This window comes from Ctenopharyngodon idella, chromosome 3 (genome assembly GCF_019924925.1).
Source record: "Ctenopharyngodon idella isolate HZGC_01 chromosome 3, HZGC01, whole genome shotgun sequence".
Classification (NCBI taxonomy): domain Eukaryota; kingdom Metazoa; phylum Chordata; class Actinopteri; order Cypriniformes; family Xenocyprididae; genus Ctenopharyngodon; species Ctenopharyngodon idella.
Window position 1 is genome coordinate 40,741,864 of NC_067222.1, and position 19,309 is coordinate 40,761,172.

The 19,309-nt window shown below is 36.0% G+C and overlaps 1 protein-coding gene across 28 annotated transcripts in view; it reads left to right on the top strand.

Moving 5' to 3' along the window:
- Positions 1-19,309, top strand: part of LOC127508704 (Fc receptor-like protein 5) — a 112,427-nt gene that overhangs the window by 79,847 nt on the left and 13,271 nt on the right. For 3 of the 28 annotated variants that reach the window (XM_051886889.1, XM_051886885.1, XM_051886890.1), the window contains 2 exons: positions 7,427-7,699; positions 9,055-9,327. The exons of 5 other annotated variants lie outside the window; for them this stretch is intronic. In XM_051886889.1, coding sequence (XP_051742849.1) covers positions 7,427-7,699; positions 9,055-9,327 — 546 coding nt within the window. Of the gene's footprint in view, positions 1-1,268; positions 1,377-1,741; positions 1,778-6,781; positions 7,055-7,426; positions 7,700-9,054; positions 9,328-14,035; positions 14,092-15,219; positions 15,256-19,309 lie in introns of those variants that run through there. 20 more of the 28 variants (XM_051886907.1, XM_051886911.1, XM_051886906.1 and 17 more) reach the window with 12 other exon arrangements.

Sequence of the window (19,309 nt, forward strand, 5' to 3'; positions counted from 1 at the left end):
TTTTTTATTTTTTTTTGTTAGACCTACATGTCTTGGATTGTTACTTTGGATTGTTTAAACCTGTTTTTGAATCATGTCATATTCTTGCAGAGTTTTGAATGGGTGTCTTTTGTATACTGTAGAGTGTTTGAGTGCTCAAGCTCAACTTCATTGAGTTACAGATGCTGAAGCAAAAAGTGTTACAATCATACCCAGTCTCCACCTACATAAATGATGATAAAACCCAAATTCTGTTTGGGCCAAACAAGAAAAAGGATCTGAATGTTATTGACCTACAGTAGATATTCTTACTCCTTTTATTTCCAGACACTAAGGATTTAGTGTTTTATCTTGATAGAAGCTTAATCTAGATGAGTAAATGAATGCTACTGTTACCTCTAGCTTTTATCACCTTCATCGAATAGTCAATGTCAAACGCTACTCTAGGAAGAGTTTTGAAATTGTTATCCATGCTTTTGTTTCATCATGGCTGGACTATTGCAGGTCGTTGTATGGTTTTCTTCTATCATCCATGTCTCGCCTTCAAATGCTCTAAAATACAGCTGCTCGTCTGCTCATAGACAGTCACAAATGATCAAGATCAAGGCTGTAAGAGAGACAGTCTCTGCAGTCTTCAAGCTGTGGAATAGCCTGCCATTATCCATCAGAGCTGCTCCCACAGTGTCTGAGTTCAAATATTTGCTAAAAACTTTGTTTGTAACTGTGTTTATGTAGCTACAGCACTTTAGTCAAGCAAGAATGTTTTAAATATGCTATAGAAATAAATGTGATTGAACTTTATTATTTTTGTACCTTTTTGTTTTTTTGTTAATGTGAAATACTCTCTAATAGAATGAGCCAAATATTGACTCTGATGCCTGATTTAGCCTACTTTTTTTTTTTTTTTCTTTTTTTTCTCGTTTTTGTTTTCTGAGGAAAGAAAATCTAATAATTGTGATTTTCTTGAGATAGTTTCGACTCACTCTGTCGTTATTCAGTCTACAGTGAACAGTGTAGTCTGATTCCTCAAAGAATGTCTCAAGTTGATTTTTTTTTGGTGAATCAAAATCATATAGTGCAACAAATGCAGATTGATTTCCAAAGGAAAGACAAAACTGTTATTTGAATCGTTCAGTGGCTGAATTTATATTATATTATGTTACAACATTTCAGTATAAATTTGCATGACATTTTCTGAAAACATGTTTCAAGATTATCAACATTATCAGAATGTTTTCTGTAACACATGAGGTATTTGTATGTCTTTAATCTGTCTTTATGTTAATTAAGATCTGACTGTAGATATCAGGAAGTCTTGAGGCTTTAACTCAGTCTATCTTTAACCGTCTGTCATTATTCAGTCAGTATGGAGCTCAGTCAACTTCCTCTTGTGCTCTGTGAGTATTATTTCCTCCGTATGTGTTTCAGTGGATGTTCACTGCTGTTATATTATGAAAATGATCAGTTTGCTGTCCATGATCCCTTAAGTAGATATTCATTAGTGAGTCTTCAGTAGATATTCACTAGTTATTCACTAGTCTTCAGTAGATGTTCACTAGTTAGTCTTCAGTAGATGTTCACTAGTATGCAGTTAGTAAGAGTTTATCTTTAATCAGACTTTAAATCAGACCGTTGGCTTCAAGTTTCTTAATCAAGTTCAGTTTCTCTCTGCTGTAATGATGAAATCTATGAAATATCAGACAGATGTTTCAGTGTTTATCTGGACATATATGCAGTCTTCCACACTAAATATCAGTTTCAGTGCTGATTTCAAACATCCACTCTGGACACACTGAAGGTGAGTGAATTTGATTCATAAATTTCATCACAAATGGGTGATTCTGTTACAAACCAGAGGCCGGATTCATGAAACACTCTTAAGAATAAAATTATTCTTCACTGCTATTTTCTTATTATTTTCTAACTTAAGAAAAAAAAAAGAATATTTTGAATTCCCAAAACCTTTTCTTAAGATTGTTCTTAAGACAAAATTTATTAAGTATCCCTATAGTATTCATATTCCTGAAATGAATGTTCTTAAATATTGTAAATTACTTCTTAAAGTCATGATAACCTCCAACCTGACTTAAATTTCTAGTAATGTATCTTAAGAACTTTCTTATCATCTTTCTTAAGAAGATTTTCATGAATCTGACCCCAGCAGTGAAAAGGAGCTTTTTAATCAAGTTATATAAATTATTCATGTGTTGTGACTAAAACCACACAGACAGTTCTGAGGTGTGACAAAAACACCAAAAACATTCACTCACAAAAATTCCAGTTTCTTCATAAATATTGTATGGCTAAATTTTTATAAAGAATAGAAAAACAAAATATCTTTTGATATTTTATAAATATATTTAACTTTGTCTTGAAAATTAGTAACTCTACAGACACCACAAAAACTTTATTTAATAAAAATGAGTTGCTGGACCTGCCGTAACTTGCAACACTTTATCTTATATTGTGTGTCTCTTTGACAGCTGGTCTAAGGCTTTGAGCTCAGGGCTTCTAACCTAAAGGATGTGGGTTTGAATGAACCCGTCATGTACTGCTCTGAGACACAAAGGTTGAGGATCCAAACACAGTATTTATTAGAAGGGTAATCCCAAACATAATCCACAAAACAGGCAAAAGGTCATAAACACATGCAAACAGTCCAAACAGAGGACAGGAACTCAGGCAGACAGGGTAAACCAAGAGACAGGGACATGGGTAGGGATGGGTAGGGATGGGTAGTCTCGAGTTTTCGACACACTAGTGCTCCTAAACAGTGTTCCGGGGGCGTCTATTAAGTTCCAGGTTCCAGTGCCCGGTTGCATAAAGCACATTAAGTGTTACACGGAGTGAGCAGGTTCAATCCAAGTCTTCTAACGAGACCCGATCGACCGCTTTATATGATAAACAAATTGTAATTTAGGCGTTTATTCACATAAACATTGATGAATGTTTATGTGAATAATTCAAAACGGCAAAATTTCATAAAACTGTTGAGTAGTTTGCATCTCTGGATATTACCGTCGGTCGCTGAATATTTCAATCATAAAACAGTCATAAAATATATCATGTTTAGCTAGTTACAGGGTTTTTTCTGGCTCAAAACGAGGCAGAGTTGGTAAAAATCCTGGGTCCCTGTAGGGGGGCCCCGCAAGAAAATTTTGTAAATTTTAAAGAAATTCATTAATCTGCACTTTGAGAGTTCAAAATACAGAGCTCCAACCCATGTTCAGTGTGCAAATTGAACAAAGTCTGTGCATTGACTTGTACCTGAATCCACTGTTAAAAATAAATCATCCACCACCAACCACCCGATGATATTCTCTGATTTAGATATCTGCTCCTGATCATCACATTACAATTATTCACATTCTCAGTGTTAAGCATGATTATGTGGTAACATCACACTGAATTAGGCTGCTTATAAATTAACATTTATTTAAAATAAAAGTTCTTCTTTGGCTAAATTAAATTTCCTTAATAGCCTAAACAGGCTTTACTCTGTTCAAACTTAAATTATCACTGTTTCTTTACATCACTGTTGGAAAACACTCTTATCAGAATAATTTCTGTTAGTTAAGCTTGTGTATATTTTTAGTTAAAGCTGTTAAGCTATAAAGCAAAATGTCATGAAGGGTTTTTTCTTTGTGTTTTATATAATGACCACTAGGAGGTGCTCTAGGCACATGTTTTCCTTTATTGGTTTTCCCTGAAGAGAAATGCGTTCAGATGAAAACGAAAGTAAAAGAGTGTAGCGAATTACAGGTTTTTAATCAATTAGCTCAAATCATGGGTGAAATATATATAATAAATCATAACGCGTTATGATTAACTATAATATAGATCGACCAAAGAGGGAATTATGCACATATATTGTGAATTAATTACAACGGATTATAATTAATTACATATATGATTAGTTCTAGTTTAATAGTTGTTTAGAAAATCTATCCTAGTTTGTCCAGCAAACTATGGGTTTTCTCATAGACTATTATAAAAGAAATGTTATTCTCTGGCCACGAGAATAACTTCCTATTACAGCATTAAAGCGTAAAGCAATGTTGCAGAATTGAAACGTAGAAGTGACTTGGTTTTCTGAATGAGCAGCAGAAACAATCGAGCATGAATATAATGTACTTAATATATGACACTACGGATACAGAGACTATACTGCTAAATATACACAAATAATACACATATATAGAAAATGAAAGTAAAGTCAAGAAAACAGAGGTGATCAAAGAAATGGCAAATTACGAACAGTTAAAACCTGTGAGAGCCAGCAAGGAAACTCAGCTTACACATCGAGCTTAAAACGCGTCGAAAAGAATGGGTCTATACTTGCATAGGTTCAGGTGCTGTGGTCGTTTCGTGTTTCTGCAGGAGTTTCAGTTCGTGCGGCTGAAGCGATTGGTCCTTTTCCGAGAAAGGGTTCTTCGGCGGGATTTTCAAACAAGGGTTTAACTTAAGAGTAAGATAACCGGAAAATAAAGAAGCGTCCGTCTCCTAGGCGATGAAGAGTGAAGACTTTGGGTGACGGATGAAGAAGGCTTGACAAAAGAAAATTGTTGCCAAAAAGATGGTCGTCCCGAAGAAGAGGGGCCCGTGATGGAAGCGCGGTCGCTGAGACGTCCGGGAGAGACGTGCGTAAAATGGCGAGGGACAATTGAGAGACGCGTGTCATTGTGTTTCAAGGACAACAGACCAGAACCCCTCCTTGGGTACATCAGCCAATGACGAGGGTGCGATTTTGGCGGGCACACTTTTTCTTTGTCTCCATTTATGACCTAATTTGCATGGTTTATGAAGTGTCAGATCTGAGTACATTTTCTTCAAAGTACCATTAAATATAGAAGAATGCATTTTACAGTCATGTGACATACATTTTCAATTAGGACATAACGAAAGCTTTACAATGAGACCAAACTTGTCAGATGGCAAAGACATAAAACTAATACAACTACAGTCATAGCTAAGCTTATATACTAGGGATACATACATGCAACTTAAAATACAACAACTGCTCGACCCACAAATTATCCGCAGTATCCGGATAAAGGGGTATCTGAGCAAGTGACTGCCTGTCTGAGGTTTGTCGACAGCCGGCGGCAAGAAATTTGATGGAAGTTAACTTTTAAAACTTTTTTTGTCATCCCAACAACAAACAAAGCAGTGCATAATGGAGTACAACAGAGCAACATCAATTATATCAAATATTGGGGGGCCATTTCTAATTATTGGGGGGGGGGGGGGGGGGCTCATAAATAAACAAATAAACAACAAATAAACCTTACATCCCAACGAACAAAACTGAATGACACCGGTGGTGTAGTAATTTTTATTGACCACCAGATGGCGAAGTAGAGCACTGTTTCAAAAGCTTCGAAGCACCAACACAGTTTGTTGTAAAAACTTCAAAAGCCTCATTCGGCACATCCCTAGAAACAGGGCGAATCCAGAGAACAGGGAAACAGATAAACAATGGAGCGCTCAGAAATGCAGTGATGACACATACAAGAGAACCAGGCTTATGCTGCGTTCCAGGCAGGTTTTTGAGCCCATAAGTCACGACTTCAAACCACGACTTTTTAACGTTCCAGACAAGTCACGCCAAACTGACTGAGTGTAAACAAACAAGCATGGCGGACCATAGGGGCTTATGCTCATTTACAATTATTTATATCACCAAAGGTGCTTACTCCTTGCTTATTTGAGGGAAACGGAGGAGGAATAATGGCGCATAAGGCAAGAGAAGCTGTTATACCTTTTATTTTACGTTATTTTACCGTGCACATGCATAAACACCGCATCCGTAGGGGCTGCCGTTACAGTGCACTTTCACGGGTAGAAGGTTGAAAAAACACGGTTACGGGTTGCCTGGAACATGGCATTATATACACAGTTAACAAGATTAATGAGACACAGCTGAATGTAATGAGTGCTGATGAGTCCGGGCAAAAGGATTATGGGAAATGTAGTCCATGATAGAATGGCAGTGGTCTGGGGTGGAGTGCCCTCTGGTGGCTATCAAGGTCACTCCAGCTGGTGATCATGACAGAACCTCACATAGGGTGATCTTTGCACTTTGAACCTTTGTGGTCCTTTAACTCTTTGCATTGCGCTGAGTGAATGTTCACCTTGTTTGTTCCTATAATTGCTGTCAGCAGCTCTATTACATTGTCTGTGAAATAAAAATGCACTAATAATTTACCAGAGAGAGAATGAGATCTGCTGAAAAACTTTTACATCTCATGCTTCCACTGTCGTTATATTGACAGATTTTCCCAAACCAACTCTGACTGTTGAGCCACAGAGTTCAGTGTTCACTGGAGACTCAGTCACTCTGAGATGTGACATATATGATGAAGGAAGGCATTATAGCTGGTATAAAGATGGTTCATTCATGGTTTTCAGTGAACTACAGAAACTCACATTCAGTTCTGTTTCTAAATCTGATGCTGGTAAATACTCCTGTAATGGAACAGAGACTGAAGGATCACGACGCACATCACAGCCCAAGCCTTAAAAGAATTGTTTTAAATTGAAGATGCGCTATTGTATGTGATTATTTGCTGACGTGGTTTATATGTATGTTCCTTTTAAATTACCCTAAAGTATTATTTACTGTATTTATGTCCTTTTATTTTCTTAGTATTTTTGCTGCTGTTCTAGTTTTGTAATTTGTTATTAGTATTACAAATAAAAAATATATAATCACAAAAAAATAAAACAGCACATTTTATTATTTGTATTTATTAAACTATTCATCACATTATTTTCATTGTTTATTGTTGTTGTTGTACAGAAAGACCAAAAGCCAGAGTGTCCATTAAACCTGATCAACATGTATTCAGAGGAGACTCAGTCACTCTCAGATGTGACATTGATGATGAAGGAGTCACTAGCTGGAGGTACTACTGGTATAAAGGTGATTTATTCATGGTTTCCAGTGAACTACAGGAACACACATTCAGTTCTGTTTCTGAGTCTGACACTGGTAAATACTCCTGTGATGGAACAGAGAGAGGAGGATCACGCTGGTCACACCGCAGTGATGAAGTTACACTGACAGTATCAGGTGAGTTTGATCATATCTTCATAAACACACACAAGTTTATCATGTTATTAATGAGTGATTTCTTTTCAGAGCAGTTTTAAGTGTTTCTCCACAGAAGTGGTTGATTCTGACAGAAGATTTTTAGGGGTAAAGCACTAAACGTGGCTCCAGTTTTCTTTTGCTTATAACTTTGAACCCTTCTAAAGGCACAGTATATAAGATTTTTGAATTAAATATCCAAAAACCACTAGAACAATGTTATATATTTTGTTGACTTGTGTACTCACGTTATCCTAAACGTTTCCAACAATAGCCCCTTTCACACATACAATCTTTACTGGCACTTTACTTATATTATTTGTCACGTTATTTTCATTGTTTGTTGTTGTACAGAAAGACCAAAACCCAAAGTGTCCATTAAACCTGATCAACATGTATTCAGAGGAGACTCAGTCACTCTCAGATGTGACATTGATGCTGAAGGAGTCACTAGCTGGAGGTACAACTGGTATAAAGAAGGTTCAACCAGAGTTTTCAGTGAACTACAGGAACACACATTCAGGTCTGTTTCTGAGTCTGACGCTGGTAAATACTCCTGTTATGGATCAGAGAGAGGAGGATCACGCTGGTCACACCGCAGTGATGAAGTTACACTGACAGTATCAGGTGAGTTTGATCATCTCTTCATAAACACACACAAGTTTATCATGTTATTAATGAGCGATTTGCTTCTTCACATTACAGTTTTTTACATTCTATAAAGTAAAGACTCGTTCACTTTTAGATAGTATGTTGCCAAGAATGCACACATTCAACACTCAAACTAAAATGAAGAATGTCTTACATGTAAGCATACTTTTACTGCAGTAAAAGAAACTGAATTATAAAAACAATGGATTTCATATTGTCTGCAGGTAGAACTGAAACATGACAAGTAATGCAGTTTTCATAATGCCATCAACTGTTAGTATTTTGACAATCACTGCGCTTTGATTGACTGTATGTTTATGTTGGATAGAAAACTAGTGCTAGTGTTTTGACAGAACGACTCGATTTTGAATTAGGTTTGCTGTGTTTTGATAGTAGGTAACACTTTATTTTAGGGTCTTTTAACTAGTTGCTTATTAGCATACATATTACTAGAATATTGACTGTTTATTAATACTTATTAAGCACATATTAATGCCTTATTCTGCATGACCATATTCTACATTCTTAATCCTACCCAATACCTAAACTTAACAACTACCTTACTAACTATTAATAAGCGGTAATTAGGAGTTTACTGAGGGAAAAGTCATAGTTAATAATGAATACATGTTCCCTATACTAAAGTCTTACCACTTAGTATATGTAGAAAAAGGTTTTTAGCATTTTGAAATGTAGAGTTTGTATTTATTTAACAAAATATGGTTTTGGGCTGGAAAATAACTATTTGGCTAATTGTGATGTAGGTGTGTTACTGTGTTAAGAGTTTAGAAAAAGTACTTTGTTGTATTAGTAAACGCTTGTTAGTAATTGTAAAAAAAAAAAAAAAAAAAACAACACTTCAGTTTAACTTGATTTAGTGTTTTATAATCAAGTAACTGTTCATACAATAAAAACAGCACATTTTACACCTGACATGGACCTTAAAAGATTCTGGCTGATTTCTTCTCATAATATTGTTTGTTAAGAATATAGCACTGCAAGGATTAATGGGGCTAGAATACATACTGTTACCTGTTGGAGTAAAACAGACCAAGCCTTAAAAGAATTGTTTTAAATTGAAGATATTCTATGTGATAATTTGCTGACGTGGTTTATTTGTATGTTTCTTTTAAATTACCCTAAAGTATTATTTACTGTATTTATGTCCTTTTATTTTCTCAGTATTTTTGCTGCTGTTCTAGTTTTGTAATTTGTTATTTCAAATAAAAAAATTATAATCAGAAAAAAAATAAAAACAGCACATTTTATTATTTGTATTTATTAAATTATTGATCACATAATTTTCATTGTTTATTGTTGTCATCATACAGAAAGACCAAAACCCAAAGTGTCCATTAAACCTGATCAACATGTATTCAGAGGAGACTCAGTCACTCTCAGATGTGACATTGATGATGAAGGAGTCACTAGCTGGAGGTACAACTGGTACAAAGGAGGTTCATTCAGAGTCTCCAGTGAACTACAGGAACTCACATTCAGTTCTGTTTCTGAGTCTGACGCTGGTAAATACTCCTGTGATGGATCAGAGAGAGGAGGATCACACTGGTCACACCGCAGTGATGAAGTTACACTGACAGTATCAGGTGAGTTTGATCATCTCTTCATAAACACACACAAGTTTAACATGTTATTAAATGATGTTTTATTAACAATCTGATTATTTGTAAGTGTGAACTCGTGAATGAGTGATTTCTCAATTTCAGATCCCAGAGCAGTTTTAAGTGTTTCTCCTCAGAAGTGGTTGACTGAAGGAGATCCAGTGACTCTGATCTCTAATCTGATTTTATTGCATGTTTCCTGTGTTTCTGTAGTTGGTGTGATTCTGGAGAGTCCTGTTCATCCTGTGACTGAAGGAGATAATCTGACTCTACACTGTTTATATCAAAATAAGACCCTATCAATCCTCAGAGCTGATTTCTATAAAGATGGATCACTCATCCAGAATCAAACTACAGAGATGATCATCCCTACTGTCTCAAAGTCACATGAGGGTTTCTACTACTGCAAACACCCAGAGAGAGGAGAGTCGCCCAAGAGCTGGATCTCAGTCAGAGGTGAGAGTCAATGAAACCGTGAGTGATTTATGTCTTCATATGCCCTCGTTCAGATATAGTGCATGATAAAGTGCTTGTGTGTCTCTTTTTCAGGGTCTCATTCAGACTCTCAGATCTCTGTCCTCAACATAGTCAGTTCTGTACTGGCAGCTTGTCCATATCTGCTAGTGACAGTCGTGCTGATTTACAAATGCTGCAGAATGAGAGGTAAAACACCCCCGTGATTTATTTCAAGTCATTATTATCATTATATTTAATTGACCAACAAATCAGTCAAAATAATCATGAATATTATGTGATGTCACATTCGGGTTTGTTGTTTGTAAAGCTGCTTCAAAAACTGTTGTTAAATTGCTTTACAAATACTTAACTGAATCTGTGACTTGTGTGAATTAGCCCCTGCAAATACACATATTCCCTCACTGACACACACATGCTTTTTTGTCTGTTTCTCTAGTCAAATTTGGTTAATTTTACATAGTTAAAAGATGATTGTAGTTCATAAAAGCAATAAATGCAGAAAAAAAAGAAAGAAAATATATACAAATATGCCCATGAGTAAATGATTGTTATTGTGTGTATTTAACAGTTACGTCTGTTGAAGAGGAAGAAACTTCAATCTGATTAATTTGTTGTGATGGTGAGAAAACTTCAGCGTCCTTCTAGAATCTCTCAATATCTCATTCACAAGCTCAGGCGGATCATTATTACTGTAAAAGTCATGTTTAGGGAGAGACAACTTCATTTATATGCAGGAATGAATCCCCTTTATTGTTCTCTGTTTGTATGACATACAGGAGTCACTCCTGATTCACAATGTCTAACATTTGTCATGTTACGGTTGTTAAAGTCAACATGAACCTTATTTTTCTCTTTTAATATTTATATTTTGTTTTATTTAAAATGAAATGCCTCTCTAAAGCCTGACAAGACGGTGACTGTCTGTTTATAAAGTTTTGAATGTCTTGTCTTAAACATGCTGATAAATAGCAGTAATGTAAGTAGCTTTTCAGTATTCATTTAAAAGTGAAAGTTTAATATTTTTATTTTGTTTTGCTTTATGTAATAGTCCAATTTTTTCAATGTAAGGCTTGTGTGATGTTTGCATTTTTCACATTATAACCACAAGAACACTGTTATTTATAAGCATGTATATTCCTTATTTTGGTGTAAGTCTCCTGACTTGTGTTGCTGCAACATTTAATTTAACTGTTTATTTACTTTTTTTTAAAATAAAGAAACAGTATTTTTAATATATTCTGCTGTTGATGCTTTGTCTTGCAGTGTCAAAATAAAAACAGAAGAATCGTGACCCTCTGACTATAATGAATCAAGTTTTGATTTCTCAATAGTTTTGACTTTACAGCATTAAACTACTGTAATCTACAGAAATGATTACAGTTATTATAGAGATAAAAAGAATATAACTACAATTTCAAACAATTCTTGAACATTTTTTTTGTACAGAATTCACACGATTATTTTTACACATCCTGTGGTTCTGACTGTGTAAAACTGTCACATACTAGTGTTCACATGAGAACTGCTCGTTGCGTGACGCTGTGATGGTTTCTAACACTACTGAACATGAACACATGGTGTCAAGTGCTGATTATGTGTTTAGAGTTGTGAAACACAAGAACAGTGTTAATAGTTCTGAGAAATCTTTTAGAAAATGGTGTTGTGCTGATAAAATTTGGCTAATATAATTGAATTTAGTGTCCAAGTAATTGAGAAAATCTGTAATAAGACTAGAGATTTATGAAAAACCTTTGACCCCAAGTATGAGCAATGATACAGACGCTTAGCAAGCACTAATAATTCATATTCTTATGTGTATTCTTGAGTGTCATTCTGCCTGAAGCACGAATAAAACAAGATCTGAAAACTTCCGATGTGAGCTTCTCTTCACAGCAGTTTATCTTTCTATAGCACTTCCTCTTTCACTCTCAGTCTCTCAGTTAAAAGGGTCATTCTACAATTGAGGGTACATGTCATGTCCATCGATGATAATTATGTCTTTTCTAATCATTTTCTTCACAAAAATGATATTTTATCCATTAAGGGAAAGCAGATTATATCCAGGCCCGCCACCATTCTATGATCCAGGTCCAGTTCCCCTTTCCAGGCCTGGCCCTCCATCCTTCTTCCTGGACTTTTTGTGTTCTGGTTCATGTTCAGTTGTTTTGTAAAGTTAGGGTGTCTGGAGCTGCCATTAGAGCGGGGATATGTCACATCTGTTTTGGGTTTTGGTTCCATGTTCTTGTTTTTATTTTAGTCATGGTTCCTTTGTTTCCTGGTTTTGTCATGTGATTCCTTTATCCCATCATGTGATTCCCTAGTCTCATGTGTCATGTTCTGATTGGTTCCCTTGTTTTATGTGTTGCGTTCTTTGGTTCATTGTGTTCAGGTGTTTCATGTTAGTCATTAGTCCATGTGTATATATAGCCCTCATGTTTCCATTGTCTAGTTTTGTTCATGTAATCTGCTGTTGGTGACTTCTGTTTTGGTTTATATTCAAGTCAAGTCATTGTTTTGTTTTCTTGAATTGATTTCACTTTTTGTAATAAACTGGAATTGGGTTCATCTTCAACTTTCCTCCAGTGTATTCGTTACAGACAGATAGAGCTGTGTCTGACAGTGTTTGAAAAGGAACTGATGAGGTTTCAGAGAAGGGTGGGTCAGTCAGATCAGCTGTGAAGATTATGTTGAAAGCCAGTGGTGAAGTTTGAGACCTCAGACTGTGAAATCTTTTGTGTTGTCTGTATGAAGATGTTTGGTAACTCAAAGCCAAATGTGTCTTGTGCAGTTTCTGTCCCAAGCCTGAACTCCAGGGTTTAAAACATTCATTTGTCACCATTGTGACTCTGAGAATATTTACACATAGACACAAACATGATTATTTTTTTTATTTTTTTTGTTAGACCTACATGTCTTGGATTGTTACTTTGGATTGTTTAAACCTGTTTCTGAATCATGTCATATTCTTGCAGAGTTTTGAATGGGTGTCTTTTGTATACTGTAGAGTGTTTGAGTGCTCAAGCTCAACTTCATTGAGTTACAGATGCTGAAGCAAAAAGTGTTACAATCATACCCAGTCTCCACCTACCTAAATGATGATAAAACCCAAATTCTGTTTGGGCCAAACAAGAAAAAGGATCTGAATGTTATTGACCTACAGTAGATATTCTTACTCCTTTCATTTCCAGACACTAAGGATTTAGTGTTTTATCTTGATAGAAGCTTAATCTAGATGAGTAAATGAATGCTACTGTTACCTCTAGCTTTTATCACCTTCATCGAATAGTCAATGTCAAACGCTACTCTAGGAAGAGTTTTGAAATTGTTATCCATGCTTTTGTTTCATCATGGCTGGACTATTGCAGGTCGTTGTATGGTTTTCTTCTATCATCCATGTCTCACCTTGCTCTAAAATACAGCTGCTCGTCTGCTCATAGACCGTCACAAATGATCAAGATCAAGGCTGTAAGAGAGACCGTCTCTGCAGTCTTCAAGCTGTGGAATAGCCTGCCATTATCCATCAGAGCTGCTCCCACAGTGTCTGAGTTCAAATATTTGCTAAACTTTGTTTGTAACTGTGTTTATGTAGCTACAGCACTTTAGTCAAGCAAGAATGTTTTAAATATGCTATAGAAATAAATGTGATTGAACTTGATATTATTTTTGTACCTTTTTGTTTTTTTGTTCATGTGAAATACTCTCTAATAGAATGAGCCAAATATTGACTCTGATGCCTGATGTAGCCTACCTTTTTTTTTTTTTTTTTTTTTTTTTTTTTTTCTCATTTTGGTTTTCTGAGGAAAGAAAATCTAATAATTGTGATTTTCTTGAGATAGTTTCGACTCACTCTGTCGTTATTCAGTCTACAGTGAACAGTGTAGTCTGATTCCTCAAAGAATGTCTCAAGTTGATTATTTTTGGTGAATCAAAATCATATAGTGCAACAAATGCAGATTGATTTCCAAAGGAAAGACAAAACTGTTATTTGAATCGTTCAGTGGCTGAATTTATATTACATTATGTTACAACATTATTACATTTCAACATAAACTTGTGTGACATTTTCTGAAAACATGTTTCAAGATTATCAACATTATCAGAATGTTTTCTGTAACACATGAGGTACATTTGTATGTGTTTAATCTGTCATTATGTTCCTAAAGATCTGACTGCAGGTATCAGGAAGTCTTGAGGCTTTAACTCAGTCTGTGTCTTTAACCGTCTGTCATTATTCAGTCAGTATGGAGCTCAGTCAACTTCCTCTTGTGCTCTGTGAGTATTATTTCCTCCGTATGTGTTTCAGTGGATGTTCACTGCTGTTATATTATGAAAATGATCAAGTGATTTAATGTGTTCCTGGATTCTTTTCTTTTCATGTTATTCTCAGTGTTTCAGATCCAGCTCTAGTTGATGATATATGAGTGAAAGACGAGCTTGAGAGATTAAATGTGCAGTTAGTGCTGTTTGTGAAAGAGAAATGAACTCTGTTGTGTTTGAGTCAGTCTGTTTGTTCAGTCACTCCGTTTTGTTTTTGTAATAGTGTTTGTTGAATCAGTTCTGTTGGTTTGTTTTGTACAGTTTGCTGTCCATGATGCCTTAAGTAGATAGTCTTGAGGAGATGTTCACTAGTTAGTCTTGAGGAGATGTTCACTAGTTAGTCTTCAGTAGATGTTCACTAGTTAGTCTTCAGTAGATGTTCACTAGTTAGTCTTCAGTAGATGTTCACTAGTATGCAGTTAGTAAGAGTTTATCTTTAATCAGACTTTAGATCAGACCGTTGGCTTCAAGTTTCTTAATCAAGTTCAGTTTCTCTCTGCTGTAATGATGAAATCTATGAAATATCAGACAGATGTTTCAGTGTTTATCTGGACATATATGCAGTCTTCCACACTAAATATCTTAAAATGAGTTAATCGGTATTACTGTTATTGTTTTCAGACTCTAGAAATGTTTTTACAGAAACTCATCCACTAGATCTATACTGTAATAATTGTTAGATTTCCTGTATTTGTCTGAGCTGTTGTTTGTGTGGCTCACCAATGTACTCAGTTTCTCTAATACAAAAAATAAGTATAAGCTTGACCAGAGATCTTGTGGAGAGAAACTGCTACCTTCAGTAAATTCTTATTACAGATCTTCATCAATGATGTTTGTCTGTCAGTCTTTAGAGAATCTGAACCCACATTTCTGTCTTTGGGACAGACCTTTATACCTGAAACTAATTTACAAACAGAAGACGTCACAGGGACCCATAAGAGAAACACAGCCGGTTCCCTCACAGGAAGAACTTTGCCTATAAGATCTCACAGAAATAAAAAATCAGGATAACCAATGGATGAGTTTGATGATCTTTCCTTGAGACATTTAATCTTTCATGGGTTTTTTACTTTGTATTTTCAGTGCTGATTTCAAACATCCACTCTGGACACACTGAAGGTGAGTGAATTTGATTCATAAATTTCATCACAAATGGGTGATTCTGTTACAAACCAGGGGCCGGATTCATGAAACACTCTTAAGAATAAAATTATTCTTCACTGCTATTTTCTTATTATTTTCTAACTTAAGAAAAAAAAAGAATATTTTGAATTCCCAAAACCTTTTCTTAAGATTGTTCTTAAGACAAAATTTATTAAGTATCCCTATAGTATTCATATTCCTGAAATGAATGTTCTTAAATATCGTAAATTACTTCTTAAAGTCATGATAACCTCCAACCTGACTTAAATTTCTAGTAATTTATCTTAAGAACTTTCTTAACTTCTTTCTTAAGAAGATTTTCATGAATCTGACACCAGCAGTGAAAAGGAGTGTCATGATTATAAATGCAGCTTTTTAAACAAGTTATAAATGATTCATGTGTTGTGACTAAAACCACACAGACAGTTCTGAGGGGTGACAAAAACACCAAAAACATTCACTCACAAAAATGCCAGTTTCTTCATAAATATTGTATGGCTAAATCTTTTGATTTTTATAAATATATTTAACTTTGTCTTGAAAATTAGTAACTCTACAGACACCACAAAAACTTTATTTAATAAAAATGAGTTGCTGGACCTGCAGAAACTTGCAACACTTTATCTTATATTGTGTGTCTCTTTGACAGCTGGTCTCAGGCTTTGAGCTCAGGGCTTCTAACCTAAAGGATGTGGGTTTGAATGAACCTGTCATGTACTGCTCTGAGACACAAAGGTTGAGGATCCAAACACAGTATTTATTAGAAGGGTAATCCCAAACATAATCCACAAAACAGGCAAAAGGTCATAAACACAGGCAAACAGTCCAAACAGAGGACAGGAACTCAGGCAAGACAGGGTAAACCAAGAGGCAGGGACATGGGTAGGGATGGGTAGTCTCGAGTTTTCGACACACTAGTGCTCCTAAACAGTGTTCCGGGGGGGTCTATTAAGTTCCAGGTTCCAGTGCCCGGTTGCATAAAGCACCTTAAGTGTTACACGGAGTGAACAGGTTCAATCCAAGTCTTCTAACGAGACCCGATTGATCGCTTTATATGATAAACAAATTGTAATTTAGGCGTTTATTCATATAAACATTGATGAATGTTTATGTGAATAATTCAAAACGGCAAAATTTCATAAAACTGTTGAGTAGTTTGCATCCCTGGATATTACCGTCGGTCGCTGAATATTTCAATCATAAAACAGTCATAAACTATATCATGTTTAGCTAGTTAGAGTTTTTTCTGGCTCAAAACGAGGCAGAGTTGGTAAAAATCCTGGGTCCCTGTAGGGGGGCCCCGCAAAAAATTTTTTTTTTTTTAAAAGATAAATTCATTAATCTGCACTTTGAGAGTTCAAAATACAGAGCTCCAACCCATGTTCAGTGTGCAAATTGAACAAAGTCTGTGCATTGACTTGTACCTGAATCCACTGTTAAAAATAAATCATCCACCGCCAACCACCCGATGATATTCTCTGATTTAGATACCTGCACCTGATCATCACATTACAATTATTCACATTCTCAGTGTTAAGCATGATTATGTGGTAACATCACACTGAATTAGGCTGCTTATAAATTAACATTTATTTAAAATAAAAGTTCTTCTTTGGCTAAATTAAATTTCCTTAATAGCCTAAACAGGCTTTACTCCCTTCAAACTTGATTTATCACTGTTTCTTTACATCACTGTTGGAAAACACTCTTATCAGAATAATTTCTGTTAGTTAAGCTTGTGTATATTTTTAGTTAAAGCTGTTAAGCTATAAAGCAAAATGTCATGAAGGGTTTTTTCTTTGTGTTTTATATAATGACCACTAGGAGGTGCTCTAGGCACATGTTTTCCTTTATTGGTTTTCCCTGAAGAGAAATGCGTTCAGATGAAAACGAAAGTAAAAGAGTGTAGCGAATTACAGGTATTTAATCAATTAGCTCAAATCATGGGTGAAATATATATAATAAATCATAACGCGTTATGATTAACTATAATATAGATCGACCAAAGAGGGAATTATGCACACATATTGTGAATTAAATACAACGGATTATAATTAATTACATATATGATTAGTTCTAGTTTAATAGTTGTTTAGAAAATCTATCCTAGTTTGTCCAGCAAACTATGGGTTTTCTCATAGACTATTATAAAAGAAATGTTATTCTCTGGCCACGAGAATAACTTCCGGTTATAGCATTAAAGCGTAAAGCAATGTTGCAGAATTGAAACGTAGAAGTGACTTGGTTTTCTGAATGAGCAGCAGAAACAATCGAGCATGAATATAATGTACTTAATATATGAAACTACGGATACAGAGACTATACTGCTAAATATACACAAATAATACACATATATAGAAAATGAAAGTAAAGTCAAGAAAACAGAGGTGATCAAAGAAATGGCAAATTACGAACAGTTAAAACCTGTGAGAGCCAGCAAGGAAACTCAGCTTACACATCAAGCTTAAAACGCGTCGAAAAGAATGGGTCTATACTTGCATAGGTTCAGGTGCTGTGGTCGTTTCGTGTTTCTGCAGGGGTTTCAGTTCGTGCGGCTGGAGCGATTGGTCCTTTTCCGAGAAGGTGTTCTTCGGCGGGATTTTCAAACAAGGGTTTAACTTAAGAGTAAGATAACCGGAAAATAAAGAAGAAAGAGTCCGTCTCCTAGACTTCGGGCGACGGATGAAGAAGGATTGACAAAAGAAAATTGTTGCCAAAAAAATGGTCGTCCCGAAGAAGAGGGGCGCATGATGGAAGCGCGGTCGCCGAGACGTCCGGGAGAGACGTGCGTAAAATGGCGAGGGACAATTGAGAGACAATCGAGAGACGCGTGTCATTGTGTTTTAAGGACAACAGACCAGAACCCCTCCTTGGGTACATCAGCCAATGATGAGGGTGCGATTTTGGCGGGCACACTTTTTCTTTGTCTCCATTTATGACCTAATTTGCATGGTCTATTAAGTGACAGATCTGAGTACATTTTCTTCAAAGTACCATTACTTATATAGAAGAATGCATTTTACAGTAATGTGACATACATTTTCAATTAGGACATAACGAAAGCTTTACAATGAGACCAAACTTGTCAGATGGCAAAGACATAAAACTAATACAACTACAGTCATAGCTAAGCTTATATACTAGGGATACATACATGCAACTTGAAATACAACGACGGCTACACTTTGGCACAGTCATATTTGCAGGATAAATGTAGGCTACATTCACAATCTCCATGCGTGTTTGTGAGTGTCTGTATGTGTGTGTGTATTGGGGTTGTGGCCGGTGTCTGTGACCACATGGCCCTTAGCCCCACCAGGGTGACTCTTTGAAGTCCCTGGAGCTGGTGAGAATATCTTCTGTTTTTCTTCAATGAGGTAACAAAGGTGCTAATGGGGCAATTGGTCCTGGACTTGCCGGAGCCGATTCGTGATTTGCACGCACAGTTCAGGAGGCTAAAAGCATTCTGAAGATTCCAAAGTTGGCCGGCAGATCCGATTTTGCACAGACGCTACAAGAGTGATGCACGTTCGTTGCGTCTTACCGTGAAATGAGAGTTCCAGGTCTTTATTAAAATCAACACATTAATGATTCATCTCTCATCCATCCACAATTTATTTATTTTTATTACTTGGCCTGCCCGACCCACAAATTATCCGCAGTATCCGGATAAAGGGGTATCTGAGCATGTGACTGCCTGTCTGCCTGTCCCCCTCAATGTCTATGGTGGTTACGGCCCTGATACAAAATGCAATAAAATTTCGCTGCACACACACGTGCCGTCATCTTTCTATATGGCTCATAAATATACAAATAAACCTTACATCCCAACGAACAAAACTGAATGACACCGGTGGTGTAGTAATTTTTATTGACCACCAGATGGCGAAGTAGAGCACTGTTTCAAAAGCTTCGAAGCACCAACACAGTTTGTTGTAAAAACTTAAAAAGCCTCATTCGGCACATCCCTAGAAACAGGGCAATTCCAGAGAACAGGCAAAGGGTCAAAACCAGGGAAACAGATAAACAA